General features: G+C 44.4%; 1 protein-coding gene across 1 annotated transcript in view; it reads left to right on the forward strand.

The window, feature by feature from the left end:
• Nucleotides 1-58: 58 nt before the first annotated feature.
• Nucleotides 59-15,791, forward strand: part of HTRA1 (HtrA serine peptidase 1) — a 35,011-nt gene continuing 19,278 nt past the window's right edge. The window contains exon 1 of the mRNA XM_076339182.1: nt 59-517. Coding sequence (XP_076195297.1) covers nt 64-517 — 454 coding nt within the window. The 5' untranslated portion in view covers nt 59-63. The remainder of the gene's footprint in view (nt 518-15,791) is intronic.

The following is a 15,791-nucleotide window of genomic DNA, read 5'->3' on the forward strand; positions in this document are numbered from 1 at the left end:
GCCCGCCCGCCTCGCCGCGCTCACCGCCCCGCGCCTCCCCTCGCCTCTCCGCCCGCCGCCGCGATGCCGCTGTGGGGCTGGAGCCTGCTGCTGGCGGCGCTGCTGCCCGCCGCCGCCAGCGCCGCGCCGCCGCCCGCCTGCCCGGAGCGCTGCGAGCGGTCGCGCTGCCCGCCGCTGCCCGCCTCCTGCCCCGGCGGGGCCGTGCTGGACGCCTGCGGCTGCTGCCGCGTCTGCGGGGCGGAGGAGGGCGAGCCCTGCGGCGGGCCCGGCGGCGGCGGGCCGCCCTGCGGTGAGGGGCTCCAGTGCGTCGTGCCGCCCGGCGGCGGCGTGCCCGCCTCAGCCACCGTGCGCAAGCGGGCGGCCGCCGGGCGCTGCCTGTGCTCCAGCAGCGAGCCCGTCTGCGGCAGCGACGCCGTCACCTACGCCAGCCCCTGCCAGCTGCGGGCCGCCAGCCGCCGCGCCGAGCGCCTCCGCCAGCCGCCCATCATCGCCATCCAGCGCGGAGCCTGCGGGCAGGGTAAGGGCAGCCCCCGCGGGGAGCGGGGGGGTGAAGCCGGGCTGGGCGCATCCCCGTGGGTGCTGCGGAGCCGGGACCTCGCAGGCACTGAGGTTTGGCCCGATCGTCCTCTGCCCCCTCCGCCTGGATGAGAACTCTCATCCTTCGGGCTCTGCTGCTGCTGAAGATCCCCCCTTCCAGCGAGGAGGGATCGCGCCGCTCCCGTGCAAACAGCTCCGCAGCAGAAAGGCATCCCATCCCGCTTGGTGGCTGGCGTCACGAGGAGAGGACCAAAGGAAAGGGCTGGCCTTGGCTCAGGTTTGGTATTCAAGTTCAGTGAGAAACTAGAGCAAGAATGCAGTGTTTGTGTTCGTTTGCCAAGTGTCGGGGCAAAAGAACCCTATATCCAACTTTAAAACTAAACGTCTCCTCCCTCCCCCGAGAGAAGTGATGCCGGGCGCGAAACTGGGGGAAACTGGTTGCAAAACTCCAGAAGCCGGTACGGACGAGGACCCGAGTCCGACTGTGCGGCTTCAACGAAGTGTGGAGAAATCCTTGAGTGCCCTCCCACCCAGGCGCTTTGTCACAAAGAGATGCCTTGGGGAAAAAAAGCCAAGAATGTAGAAGCTGTTCAAATCTGATCGCAGCGAATGGATGCGGCGTGTCCGCGTCGGCAGAGCAGGCAGCTGGCTGCCTTTGCCCGTTTTAGCGGATGCGCTCTGATTATTAATAATAGGTTTGCAGGAGAGGGTGATGCTTGTAACTAAACAGCGTGTTAAGCATACTTCAGGGTTTTGGGGGTTTTTTTTTGGAGGATGGGAGTGGCCGTCGAGAAGTAACAATATAACTAGTATTTTTCCTACAGCATTATTATTGTTTATTTTAGTTGAATCGGATGTCACTTGAGCACTCGGAGCTGCAGGACGGGTGCTAATTATTTGTAAGCCATATAAAGACACATTGCTGGGTTATGAAACCAGATGGAATTGCTGGACTGAACAGCCCGGTGAAATGTTCAGTCTCGTAGGAATGATAGGTGCAGGATGTGACACAGCGAGGCAAAACCGTGCTGGGGATAAACAAGGGATGGTCTTTACGAGATGCAACCCCTAATACAGGCTGGCTTAAACCTTGTACGCTCAGGCTGCATATGCCTTCCAAGCCATTCAGCACGTTTAGGGGGTAATATGTAAAAATTAGCATGAATTAAGCCTTTATTTCTGAAGTGGGAGTCACCTTTTAGTAAGTCAGTGCTGTTTCACTGAGGATCGATTCTTTTAGTATAGGTTGTACCATTTCTGCGCTTCTTTCTCTAAAAACAAATCTTTTTCTAGATTTAGCCATCATACCTCCAGCGGAAGAATATTCTGATGTATAGCGACTATATGTTCAGGTTGGGCAAAACACTGATCCTGCATTACAGGTCAAACTTACAACTTTGGTATCAATACAATCAATTTTTTGTACCACTGGTTTTCCCCTGTTTCAAAGCTGCGTTGTGCTCTGTGGAACACTGCTGGCATTTACTCACATTGGAGACAATTAAAGCTTTCACGCGACAGTTTCCTGATCTCCAGTATAATATAATGCCTTGTGATTTTTATTCTCAATTCATGAAACCAATATTGTTTTCTCAGTCTTTTCTGCTGAACCTTTGCAGAATTTGGGCTGGAGAGTAATGTGTGCCTCCGGTAGGTTGTACAGAAAATGCATAGGCTGCCTATAGACCTTGTGTAGGAAAACTCCAGTGTAGTAGATACATCATGTGTACGTCCAGACAATCATTTTGCCCTGTTGCCTCTGGTTAGAGCGATGCTTATTTTCTGTATCGCTAGGGACAAAAGGAAGATGCTAGAGAAGCTGACCAGTAGCACATGTTTATCACTAGACCAGAGCAAACATTGCTGCAAGCAAAGCTTTTTTCATCTGTAAAGAGCCTAAAATAAAAAGAAGTGGAGAGTAGGCTGTAAATTGCTGTTCCCTGGAGGCAGATCGAATCGCTGTTTTGAAAAGCCGTTGCCTAATATGTGACTCCTTAGAGTTAAGTTTTAATTTTATTTTTAGTTCATTTTCATGAGTGCTTTTGGTACCTAGAGATGGAGTTATCTTTGGTAAAATATTTTTATTCTTTCATAGTATAAATAATTTGGTGAATACAGTGCAGTGGCCCAGGGAAATGAGGGAATGGGGATGGAGAGAAAGTGTTTGGAAAGCACTTTTTTTTTGTTGTTTTTAAGTTTCACATCACTTTAGTAGCTGGTCAAGTACAATATTGTGTATACTGCATAAAATAAAGTAAAACTTTCTGTCTTTTCCAATTTTCATCTACTACAGTCCACTCCCGGTGCTGCTTTTGTCCTTCAGTGATTCTCAGTGCATCTGTTCAAATACCAGGTGTGTTTATGAGAGGATGCGGGAGAGGCGGGGGAAGGTTGCTCTGGGTCTGTGTGTGTAAGGGGGATGTTTTCCTATTCAAAATGGGAATCATGAGACTTAAAAAAAGACTCAATAAAAATTTCACAAGCCTCGGAGCTTGCTCTAGCCTTGGCCCTAAACACTGCTGAGAGGACGGATGGTGGCAGGGTGCAGCTGTGTGGCACCGAGGCGCTGAACAGGTCTCTTGCACCATGGTGATGTGCTCTGGGGTGCAGGATCAGCCCGCAGCTCGCTCTGCGAGCTTCACAAAGCTGGTGAAGGGTCTGGAGAACAAGTCTTATGAGGAGCGGCTGAGGGAACTGGGGTTGTTTAGCCTGGAGAAAAGGAGGCTCAGGGGAGACCTTGTCGCTCTCTACAACTACCTGAAAGGAGGTTGTAGCGAGGTGGGTGTCGGTCTCTTCTCCCAAGTAACTAGTGACAGGACGAGAGGAAATGGCCTCAAGTTGCGCCAGGGGAGGTTTAGATTGGACATGAGGAAAAATTTCTGTACTGAAAGAGTGGTGAAACATTGGAACAGGCTGCCCAGGGAAGTGGTTGAGTCACCATCCCTGGAAGTATTTAAAAGACGTGTAGATGAGGCGCTTAGGGACATGGTTTAGTGGGCCTGGTGGTGTTGGGTTGACGGTTGGACTCGATGATCTTAGAGGTCTTTTCCAACCTTAATGATTCTATGATTCTATGACATGCAGAAAGGGCAAAATGGGCTCTACCTGGAGAAACCCCAGGAGCAGCGAGGGGAGAGTGGGAAGCCTGGCTGTGGCTTTCAGTCAGGAAATGCATTGGTTAAACTAGTACAGTGAGTGCATGGGATGGGAGCAGGGCTGAAGCGCGCCCTGCCTGGGCTCACCTCTGTTAAAGTCAGGCGGGGCAGGCGGTGAGCAGGGTGACACGCTGTGCAGTGGCCGATCGACGCCTTTCATTAGTGCTGTGTCCCTGCCTGGGGCAGTGCGCTCTTTCCAGCTCTCCCTTCCGGCGGTGTGGCCATGGGCAGTGTAACCAGCGGTACCCGTCCTGCCAGTGGTGGGCAGCCTCCCCAGGGCATCCTGGGCAGATCTTCTCTCTGCCTCAGGCAGATGATGTAGCCCTGCTTTTCATATCAAAACCGCTGGCAGATGAGTGCTTGCAGCACCAGCAAGTCCATTTCTGCACCAGCCTGGGCAGGGCTGCCGAGCTGCAGCTTTCACAAAAGAAATCTTCACTTTCCATGAAGGACATGAGTGATGTTGGTAGACAGCGTTCAGGCCTGCAAAGCACGGGCTGGTAGATGCTCAGCGCGTGTGGGGCAGCATGGTGGTGTGGGGCAGTACCGATGAAAATAGAAAGGCACAAAAAGGTGAACATCCTCTGAGCAGAAACCATGACCATGTAAACACCGTCCCGTGCCCAGGAGTGAGGTTAGTGCAACAAGACCTCAATATTCTGTTATGAGGTTCATCGTGCAGGGAGGTTGTTTTCTTTTTCTTCTGCAAATATGTTTTTGGTGCTCTTAAATCCCTCCGGCTGACCAAGGGAAGAAGGCTTGGGATGTTCAACACACAACTTAAACCAGTCTTCCTTCCCCTCCTCACTTCTCCCAGCAAATGCTGGCAGGCGGTTCAGAACAGTGTGCCCTTCTCTCCATGTTGTGCTCCTAACACTGTAAAATACAAACTAACCTGGATTTGTCCTTTCACCTTTAACCAAGTAAGAAGAAAGTTCCTTGTGGTTGCTCTCAGTTCCTAACTTTTTTCTGCCCCTCTTTGAACTGGATTTTTGTGTTTTCATATTTTTATTAGGCTTATTATGTCTAATGTGGTATCCCAGTAACCTCAGCAGTCCTCAGCACACTGTAGCATCTGTCACAGGCAGTTCACACTTCTCTGTCACAGGCGTGCTTGCACCGTGATGTCATATGATGAGTTTGATGTGAGCTCTTCTGGTTTAGATTAAAGCAGGTCATTACTGCTTGCTTTGGGGGAAGGTGGAGGTGAGTTTAGGGGTAACTCTCAGTTCGAGAAAGGTGTGTATCACTAACAGATACAGGCTTTGCTATTCTCTTCATCACATTATCATTTCATAGTTCCAGAGATGGGGGGGGGAAGAAAAAAATCCATCACTCAAACTCAGTTTCTTGCAAAGTGGCTGACTTTGTATTTTAAAATGCACCAGGAGAAATTGCATCCAAGTGACTCTGTGTAATTATCTGGCAGAAGAAAAGGACCTCTGCAGTCAATAAACCATCTGTCATTAATTGAATCCTTCAAAAACAGCGTAAGAATGAGATCCATGCAGCAGAGGATGGGAAAGAGCAGTAGATGGACCTGCCTGAATTCCTTTGCCTATAGTACGGATAGGGCTAACGGCTGGCAGTGCTAAGCCTTGCAGGAATGAATAATAAGGGCAGGAAGAGAAACTCAGCTGAGAAATCTGGGAAGGTCGGGAACTAAGCCAGATATTTATCAAGAGGAAAGTTGATATTGTTGTTATGAACTAGGCTTTCAGCTGTTTCCCGAAAGATAACAACAGGCATATGATGGTTAGTGCGCTGAAGAAATGTTGGGAGACCTTCGCAGGTTACTTGGCACGTGTCGAGTCTTTTAAAAATGACCTGGCAGGACCAGGTGTTAAGGAACTGGATGCACAAATAAGCGCTCCAGTGCCGTTAATTTTTTTTTAGCCACCTTCATCTCCCTCAGTTGCTGTGTTTGGGTGGTCTGAAAGTCATTATCTTCTGACTTTCCTCAGTCTCTTTTGCAGCAGCAGGAGAAGGGGAGGGAGGGAAGAGGCAGCTGAAGGCAATGGAAATAAATAGCAACATATTTCCAGAAGAGAACCAATTCCCAAGTGTGGGATTAAAAAGCTTTTCCAAAGCCAAGTATTCAGCTCTGAGAGGAGGGAACTGTAAGAAGTGGTTTGTCTGAAGAAGCTCACCTTTTCCCCTCTCCACATCTAGATTTCCTTCCTGGGGAGCCGGCAGTAATTCTGTAGTCTCTAGACTTCAGACAATCAAGTCGGTAAATACAGATTTGGAACAAGGAAAGATTCAATCCTTTCATCTTCTGGGCTTTGAAATTTAAAGGTACCTGTGGACTGAACAGGAATACTTAAAGCCATGAGTAAGCAGCAGGAGTCTTATTAAGTAGAGTCTGGATGTGATGGAGAGCAGCGTATCCTCAGCAGTTAAAGGAAAGACTCTGCTGTCCAAGAAATAGGAGAAGCTGGAAAATATTTTTCAAATGTGAATTTACGTGTGCTTGGAGTGAAAGAAAGCAACGTTAGAAATAGAAACTGGGGTACTGTGGAACTTTTGTTGTAAATAAAAGTCATTCCTCACTCCCATAAACTGCTGGGGCCTCTAGGATCCCTGGCTGGACTTGGCAGTAAGTCTCACAGTGTTTGTAACTGGGCCCAAGTGAATATCTAGTACTATTTTGGAGGCTGTGTTCAGGATGTAGAAAAAAATAAAGACTTTATTTTGCCTTCTGGATATGGGTCATTGTGATTCCCAAATTGGTTCGCTTGCATCAAAGAGAAGAATATAACTAAAAAATAAGTCTCAACTCCCCTATATCTAAGGGCTATAAAATAATGCATTGATCTTACACTAACTGATGATGTTGACCTCATATCTGTAGGTAACAGGAGACTTATAATTTCTTAAACTTGTAAGACAGGACACAGGTGACTAGTTATTTTATTTTAAAATTTAGTGAATTGAGAAGATATTGGCTACCATATTTTAGTGACTGGAGATGAATTGGGCAGCCATACAGAGTAGCTAGCTCTTGAATTTTTGGGTTAATATCAGATACCCTTGTGCACTGATAAGACGAAGCACAAAGCTGGAAGCCAGCTGGATTGTGCAATTTGTTGCGAGTGCTCTGCCAGGAGCTTGTTTCTGGAGACAAAAATGTGTGCATGCGTATGCGCGCACACTGCAAAAAAATACATGTGTGTAACGTGTGAGTAGATCCATTAGCCTCTGCTTTTATTGCACACTAACTCTGCAGGTATTGCACACTAACTCTGCAGGTTGGCACCGGGACAGTAGCTGGTCCTGTCGGTGCGAGCAGCGCCGTGTTAATGGCACCAGTGCTGGGGCTGTGCTGAGTGTCACGGCATAGCTATGCTATAGGCACCCCGTTAACATTTTCTGTGTTACTAGTTAACCAACCTTGTTCTTGTGTCCGTCATTTTTTCCCATCAAATTCTGTCAGGGTTTCTCAGTCTTTCCATTTCCCTGCTCTGGTAAAGCTGCCTTTTTGGTGAGATGGGAGTGACGGATACGCAGTGAATAGTTCCTATATCCAGTTTTACAGGCTTGTTGCCAGAATATTGATGAGATGGAGCTCATCAAATTAAAAAAACACTTCATGTTTCTGATAGCACATATTTGTCCTGCCAAACAACTGACGGATAAAATAATGCATATTAAATCTAGTAACCGTGCATAGAAATTATCCAATGGTCTAAAATTTGAAATAGTTTATATAGCAGAGCATTAGGAGAAGCTCACAACGTTTTTCCAGAGGCCAATGTCGTTACGCCATTTTACAGATAGTGAATCTAGGGCAGGGGAAGATAAAGAGCTTTGCTCAAGGTCAGCCAGTATGCCAGTAGCAGAGCTGAGAGCAAACTGAGGTTTTATGAGTCCTTGCTCATTTTTCTGCCCCTTGCCAGCATTGCTGCTCCATTTTCCATTACTTTTCTTTTCCATTACTCTATTTCTTAAACTTGCAGACTGTAGTTTTGGCTTCGTTCTGCAAACAGCATCGATGATCTGTCAATCTGCATCTGCAGAAAGTAATTTTGGAGAAGGAAAGAAGTGGGTGGACCGAGCACTAATAAGGAAGAGAAGCCCAAACAACTCTCTCCCCTCCCACCATCCCACCCGCAAAATAAACACAACCCCCCAGGAATCTCATACTTCAACATTTGTGGTGGTAAAGGGATGATTCATTCTTTTTTCCAGGACAGCGTATGCACTGTTTGGCATGTCTGCCCATTCTGTATCAGAGATCTGTATGTAGACCTCTATCTATAAAGGTAAAGCTTGGCTAACCCTTGTTTTCTTTTGTATTCGGGCAGTAAAAGTGGGCAAGCAGAGAGCACTTATAAATCAAATAATGAAAAATATTCAGATGATCCAAAAAATAAAGCAAAATAGATGTGCAGATAAAAAAGCCATTATGTAAATAGCTAATGTTGATAGGGGAGCAGTGAATGTAATGATTAGAACTCTAAATATCATAAAAATATGCGTATTCGAGGGCGAAATAGAAACCTGCTCTTCTTTTAACCTTTAAGGAGAAACAGTGGAGCAGGGTGCTGTGTGATGGTGGCTGTCTCACCAGTGGCAGTGCCACCTCCTTTCTGTAGTGCTTAAAATAGGATGGCAGAAATACCATCTGCATTACTCCAGTTTCATTTCCCGAACACTCATTGATTTCTGATGTCTACATTAAAACAAATCTGGACGGTCCTAGTGTGATTCTTAAGACGCGTAGAAAATACTGCCAGAGGCTGAGGGATTTGTTCAATATGTAGATATTGTGGCTTTTGTGATATAGTTATGCTGGGTTGATGTATTGTACAATTATGAAGCCCCAGAGTAGGAGGGGTGTGTATGTTTTGTTATTGTTTTGAAGTTTTTATATAGATTTGATCCTTCTGCGTATCATCTCTGTGTCACTCTAAGTCCTGCCACAGCAAAGTGGTGCAATCAATGCCTTCTCCAGCTGCAACGAAGCAGCATCTTGGGAGGCTTTTTTTAGGTTTCTCGTTAGAGAAAAAAATGTTTAAAAAGCATGAAAACAAGAACTTGTTTTTATTCCCTGGTGTCTTCGTACCAGGGTTCCTGGAAGTTGAAACCAAGTCTCTCCAAAGCAGGGATTTCTTCTAAAGATTCAGTGTGAAAGTTTCTCACATACTTAAAATGAGATCTTAATGTTTTTGTAATGTTAAGAGGAATTTTGAAGATCGGACAGCTGTTGGTTACACGTAGGATATAGGAATTACCACACTGTTGTTCCCTAATAGGTGTTTGGGGGATGTTTTGCTGGTGCTCCACCTGCCATGAGTGGAGCTGGGTGATGACCCGAGTTGGAAGGGGCGTAAACTGAGCAGGGCTGGAAGAAGGAGAGGAGAAATTATTCCTGACTCATCTGTTATATTTTCAGCCTTCTACAGAGAAGAGAATACGTCTGCTTTAACCTGTTGACTGAAATATTCTTTTCATCTGTCTGCAGGAAATCAGGCAGACTCTTTTCCATAACTACCTGACTTACATTTCTTAATGTTTCCAGTTCAGACAGGACTACCGTTAATGATGTTTTCAAGCTGAGCACTCTCTGCCCTTGTCCTGAATTGCTCTTCACCTTTTTTTTTTTTTTGTGTCTGAGCATCTGCCTGCACCCTGCCCTCCCTCCTCATCCCCTGGACAGACCGGTGCACCCATGCAGGGCATTGCAAGCAGAGGGAGTGTTGCTGGCATGGCCACCTGGAGCCATGCATCTTTGTCAGCGACCTGCTGAGTTGCGATTAATTTGTCGTCTCCTCTGATGAGCCCAGGCTCGGCATTGCATTAATATGGCGATGCTGCTCCGGGAACAGTGTGTTCCTCCTTGCAGGGCTGCGTTCCTCCGGCCCGGGGCTCCAGCCTGGCTGTTTATGCAGAAGTTGGGTTTCCTCCCACCTCACCGCTGGTGTTTACAGAAGGAATCGCAGTTTCCTGTTGTGTTAGATGGAGCTGTCGCTCTGCTCTGGATGCCTGCCCTCCCTGCTTATGCCAAATTGCTTTTTAGCCTCATCAGCTTGAAAGTCTGTTGCTTTTGCTTGCTGCTACTATAATTGTGAGACTTTTTTGCAGGGGCAGCCAGTGCACTTGGGTTATAGAAGAATTTCTGGCATTTCTGAGAGTTTTTATAACATATTTTCTCCCTGTGAGGTTCTGCAAGGGTTGCTAAAGCCCGAGACTATTCCCCTGCGAGAAAATAGAGGTTATGTCCGTTTTAAAGATAAGTCTAAGACACTGAGGATTCAAATTACTTTTCACAAGTTGCATAGAGACTGGGTAACACAGCTTAGACCAAGATGCACGCATCCTTGGTGTTCTTCCTTCTGCACAACATTCCAACCATTTGACGTCTATCTAGCCATTCAGTAGTTGAGCTGTAACAGAAGATACTCTGTATCCGATTCATTTACTACTTACTCTGCCTTGTAGACAAGTGGTAGGAAAAGTTCATGTTTGGCTAAAATTTTAAGTTTTATATCTGAAGTTATATAGGAGCTTCCTACAAGAAAGCTGTAGGCACATTGCCCAAGGACATTACCCATTGACTGCTTTCAGTGGCAAGAAAATCTTGAATTACATCAGGACTGGATGCCAAAGAGGTCTGTTTCATACTAAGAAAGAAGCTGGACGGAATAGGCTGGACCAAAGTTCTCTGAAGACTCTGTGCTTTACAATTTGTTTATCTTCAAATACTTTTTGTTTTCTTGTTTTATAAATGCAGAAGAGGTCTGTATGCGTTGTTCTCTTCCTGTAGCCTGGTCATTCACGTGTTACCAATATCTGCTTTACTTAGTCATACATTTGCATTTTCAATAACTTACCCTCTTAAACTCTGATGGGGGGAAGCATTAATTTGTGGCCAGTAGTTGGGAACAGGATGCGCACAGAGACCAAGCTATCCGGTGCATCGCAGCAGCCTCTGCACCAGCAGCAGGAACATCCTGCTGCTTGGTGGGGTTTGTCTATTCTTTCACACCCTTTCCCTGAAAATCAGTAAAGTCAGCTTTTGTTCTTGAGAATATAAGTTAAAACGTGCAATTTATTCACCTTCATTTTTGTACTCAAAAGAGCTATGTTATGTGAGCGACCACACACTGGTCTGATAACTGTTCTGTGTTATCATTAATTTGAGAGTGTTTCGTTCTACAAACTTTGTATAGATTCCCTATTTTGTTTAGCTTGGCAACTTTTTTTTGGTTTGTTTAAAATCAGTGTTTAAAATTAATGGTTTCAGGCTTTTGGATTAGCAGGGAAAATACAAATTTCAAAGCCTGTTACTTGCAAGATCTCTGGTGCATGTGCCAGTGTCCTTATTAAAGGTTGCCAAGAAAGAATTGATCATCTAAACATTCTGATGATGAAAATGGACTTTATTTTCCCTTTGCAAGTTTGCATTCATGCCAAAAAGCAATTTTACTTTAAATCCTCACTTTAATTTTGCAGTGGTTCTTGCTGCAGGAAATATTTTAAGTGAATACCAGGTTTGTGCAGTTTACTATTTGGTAGAATAAAATGCTTGAAATCTCTCCATTATTTAGCGCTATGAAAATATTTTTGCTTTTAGGGATGTCACAGTAATACAGATTTTCTTCTCAGAAATCTGTGAAGTGTCTTTAGTCTCTCCTTGAATTATACAGGGAAAAAATAACTGATGTAATAGTAGCTTTATTAGCAAGGTGCTATGGTTTAGACCTCTCAAAATTCCCTCCACTGATCTGAAAGTTGTTCTTAAGCAAATCGTCTACAATATGTAAAATGTTGTTTCTTATTTTCTTAGTCTTTCCATTGTGTAATATCCTTTTTTGGTGTATTACACAATTTATCCTTGAACAGGAAGTGGAATATTTAGGCTTGCAGTTTTATGTAATTTAAAAAAAAAAAGAGTGGCAGCAGATTCCCATACATCATTTTTTCCTTGCGTCTCTCCAGCGGAGCCTGCCGATACCACCATTTTCAGTGTGAGCTAAGCACATTTGCTGGAGTTTTTGTTTCCATAGTAGCGTCAGAGGTTTTAACGTTTTCCTATATGACATGAATGGGATTTTCTACAAACATCAGCGGTTGGAGTTTTATTTGGGAGGGTGGAAGTTCTCCAAGTAAAACTTTACAGTCTTGTGGTTTGTGTTAGTAGTCACCGATTCTGCCAGCCCAGAGGGTTCGTGAGTGCTTAAGCCCTTCTGGTTTTGTTCTGCAGAGAAACCCAAACCCAAGCTGTTCTTTCAGACCCTAGTGTGCGTATGCAACTGGGATTGTGTATCTGAATATAACGCTAAGCAGGCAGTGAGTACAGGAGGAAGTAATCATCTATTTTCAGCAACTTGGGTAGCTTAATACATTTAGTTAGCCCATAAACTTCAGCAGGTTGCAGTGGCTCCGCTCGTACTCTGTGTTACTGGGCAAGGATTTCATAGGCACACTTCTGATCATTATGGAATTAACGGGAGAAGATAGATTAGCCATAGGTCCCTGGATTCGAGCCCCATTTTCTTCCGCTGGCACTGTTAGCCTGATGTTAGGAGACCATGGACCCCACCAGTTGAGATGGTAACACTGGGTCTGATGAACAGGGCAGGGGTGAAACAGTCCTCCCGGCTGAGCATGCCGCCGCTCAGGTGCAAGCATGAAGCAAACACAAAGGATATTTTAATTTGGGTTCCCTGGAAGGACAGGGGCGTTCATATTTTCCAATATGAAGCACCTTTAATGATGAACCTGGAGATGGTGCTCCACTGCTCCACCCTCCCTGCAATTTGCATATGAACATCCTCTTTAACAGTTATAAAATTACAAATACTGATAGTTGCAGCTGTCTTGGATGATTAGTTTCATGGAAAGTTGTGGGGTTTTTAACCTTAATGGGAATGAAAGTTTCTTGCTGTTTTTAAAGAAATTGAAGGCTCGATTCCAGACTGAATCTGAGCTTTTTGACTTGGGACATGAGGATATCTGGTATGGTCACATCAAGCGAGGGTGGGAGGGAGTGACTTGCTGGGGTGTGCCTTTTTTTCCCTTCCTTGTATCTAGGGCAAAAAGTCCCATTGAATGAGATAGTTGTATTGGTTCTAACTTCAGACAGTGGAAAGGAGACACAGGAGTATTGAGGATGCCTTAGCACAGGCTAGCTGCAGAGGGTGCAGAAGAGAATGGGCAGTGAGCTGAGCTGGTCCTGATGGATGACAGCAGAACCCTCTTCTTTGAAAGGGGGAAGACACATGAAAACCGGTTGGGAAAAAGATCCATTTCTGACTGTGATGTGCCTAAAGCTTTATGTGAAGAACTGTTCTCATGAGAGGTGGACCTACGGTGAGAGACGACCTTGCAGAACAGCAGATACAATTCTCACAACTGAAGGGGAGAGGTTACTTCTATGAGATTTCTATCTCCAAAGCATCCTTTCAGTTTAGCTCAAGATATTACCAAAAGCAGCATGTATGAGATGTAAGCATTAAAGCATCAATGCCACTTTGAGTAATGACCTAATCAGAACCTAGATCTTAATACGATTTTTGGCTCACCTTTATGTAACCAAATTATTTCAGTTGTTTACAGCCGGGTGTGCTTTTTTTTTTTCCATGGCTTGGTATTCTGTCTTGCCTCCTAGCAGTTTGTTTACCGATATTAGCCCATTAATGTCTGTTGGCAGAGATTTTCCTTTTCATTCGAGGGCTGACAGCCAGCACACCTTTGAAGTCCTTGAAGAATTAGTTGCCGTGGGAATTTTTCATGCTGTAACCTATTTATGGTTTTTTAAGTCAGTTTTTGATCATTAACTGAATTCGCAACAATCATCTTCATAATGTCATTAATAAAGGTTTCTTAACCATGCTCATGGGCACCTAGGGCGTTGTGCAATAGTTCAACAAAAACATTACAAAACACAAATAATCACAGCATATAAATAGAAAGAGGGACAGTCTGCAAAGATCTGAACATCAAAGCCTGAAGGTATTTAGGAATTAGAGCTTTATTCAAGCCCACCTTTCAATAGTTAAATAAAAACCCCAAAAAACCCAACCCTAAACACAAAACAAAACAAAAAAAAAAAATGAAAAGACCCTACTAGGAACAAAACTCCGGAAGGGTGTGGTTTAAATAAAAAAGAAAAAGGCCAGAAAATTGGGGTAACTTTATTCTCATGAATTCCACACTGGTTATACCAAAGAAGCAGTTTTTAACAGAGGATTCTACATTTTGGGGACCAATTTAAGTATGGAATTAAAGAGCTACCCACCTGCTTGTAGGGTACCTATAAGTCAGGATGGACGTTGTGGTTAGATGTATGTATCAGAATACACGGGCAGTGGGGATTAAATAGTCAAAACCATATCATCAATCAAAGCTATCGTCTTTTTTGTTGCTTAATAGTCAAACACAGTCCGCTAAACCACTACAGAGTCTTCAGCTCTGTAAACCTGAAAACTTGAAGGATGCTGCATGATAGCCATCCCACTCCTAAACCTGTCTTTTCTACTAAAACCGTGAACTGTCAGTACAGCTGGAAAAATGTGTGTGTTAGAGAGGAAGGTATCTCCTGAGAAGTTTTGAATTTCACTGCTGTCTTCTACAGTGGCTGGTGATGGCTGGAAACTACCATGTGGTGGTTGAGGAATAAGCATCTGCTCATATTAGGTTTGTATTATTGGCATTTTTCTGGCAATTTAGGCTCCCACATAGTAAGTAGCCTGTGCCTACTGGTGATTCAAATCTAAGATAAAATTTTACATGGTGGTGGTTGCTTATAGGAAAGATAAGTGCACCTCTCACGTGCATTGCTCAGTAATCCCAAAGAGCAATTAGCTATGGTGAGCATTAAGTATGTAAGTAATGGGCAAATGGTATGCATGCACACGTGTCCATTTTGGTCTCATTTTTTTCCCTCATGATATTTTTTCTCAGCAATAGAAGAAATTTTCAAAATATTAATACTTACACTATAGCCTTCAGATTTTATGTTGTCACGTGATGGTAAAGACCAGTTGATAGGAATTTTTTTGGTTAGCATTCATCACTGAATTCATCTGAATGGTACTTTGACTTTTGTTTATTTGCTTTAAAAAGGTATGTTTTCCATTTAAGTGGGCATTTGTTCAAAAGCTGTTGCAAAACTGTGTTACGCAATGCAAGAATTCCTAATACATAAGCAATAGGCAGGCGTGGCGAGCTGTTGTACGCTTTTTAGGTCAGTATGCCATGAATCAGTATTTATTACCTAACTTTTTCAGAGTATGAAATTTTGACCTTTTAACTGTGCAGCTTAGTTTGGGACTGCGCAAGGAGGCAGATTATATGCAAAATACTGTCACTTCTGAGATCTTGGCATTCGTAGCCTCCGACTCAAAGTGAAGGCAGCTCGGAGATGAAGTATTAGTAGTCTCACCATGTACAGCTTAGGCATCCTTTCTCTTCTTGAATAGCTAAATGCAAAAAAGATTGAAGGCATAAAAAAAGCTGTGTGTTTCCTGTGCAGTGTTCTCATCTGGGAGCTCTTTTTTTCAAGGGCAGGATGTGACCTTTGAATGTCTTCGGCGTTGTGACTGAGATTAAATCATTTTATAAGCAGCGATCAAAAAGCATATTGATGGATACAGTGGTGCCCTGTGGCGTTTTATCCCAACATCACATTAATCCAATCTGATAATCTGTCAAAGCTCCTATTTAATGTGAGTGAATACTTCTAAACTGCAGTTCTCATTCTGCTACTCGTTTTCCAAAACACTCCCATTGTAGTTGTCAGCTTTATAGCGATGACGTGGTTCATTTGATACTGGATATTTCTAATGAAAAGAACATAAATCCTTTGGTAAATTGATGTTTGTCAATTATCAAGCCCTTATGCCTTTCTGGCATAAAAGTCCAAGGATAACAGCTTATGCATAAGTCAGACAAAGCACAGAATGCTTTTGAGGAAAACAGTAGGTTGAGGACACAAGTTTCCTGATCAACATTCCTGCTTCATAAAGCAGATTAACGTCTCCGAACCATGATCTGAAACTGCATAGCGGATTATGTGGTTACTGCTGTGGCTGCTGTTCATGACTGATTGCATTTAAAAGCCCCTGAGATGCTTTGCAGGGTATAAATGGG

This window comes from Aptenodytes patagonicus, chromosome 5, assembly GCF_965638725.1.
Source record: "Aptenodytes patagonicus chromosome 5, bAptPat1.pri.cur, whole genome shotgun sequence".
NCBI lineage: Eukaryota > Metazoa > Chordata > Aves > Sphenisciformes > Spheniscidae > Aptenodytes > Aptenodytes patagonicus.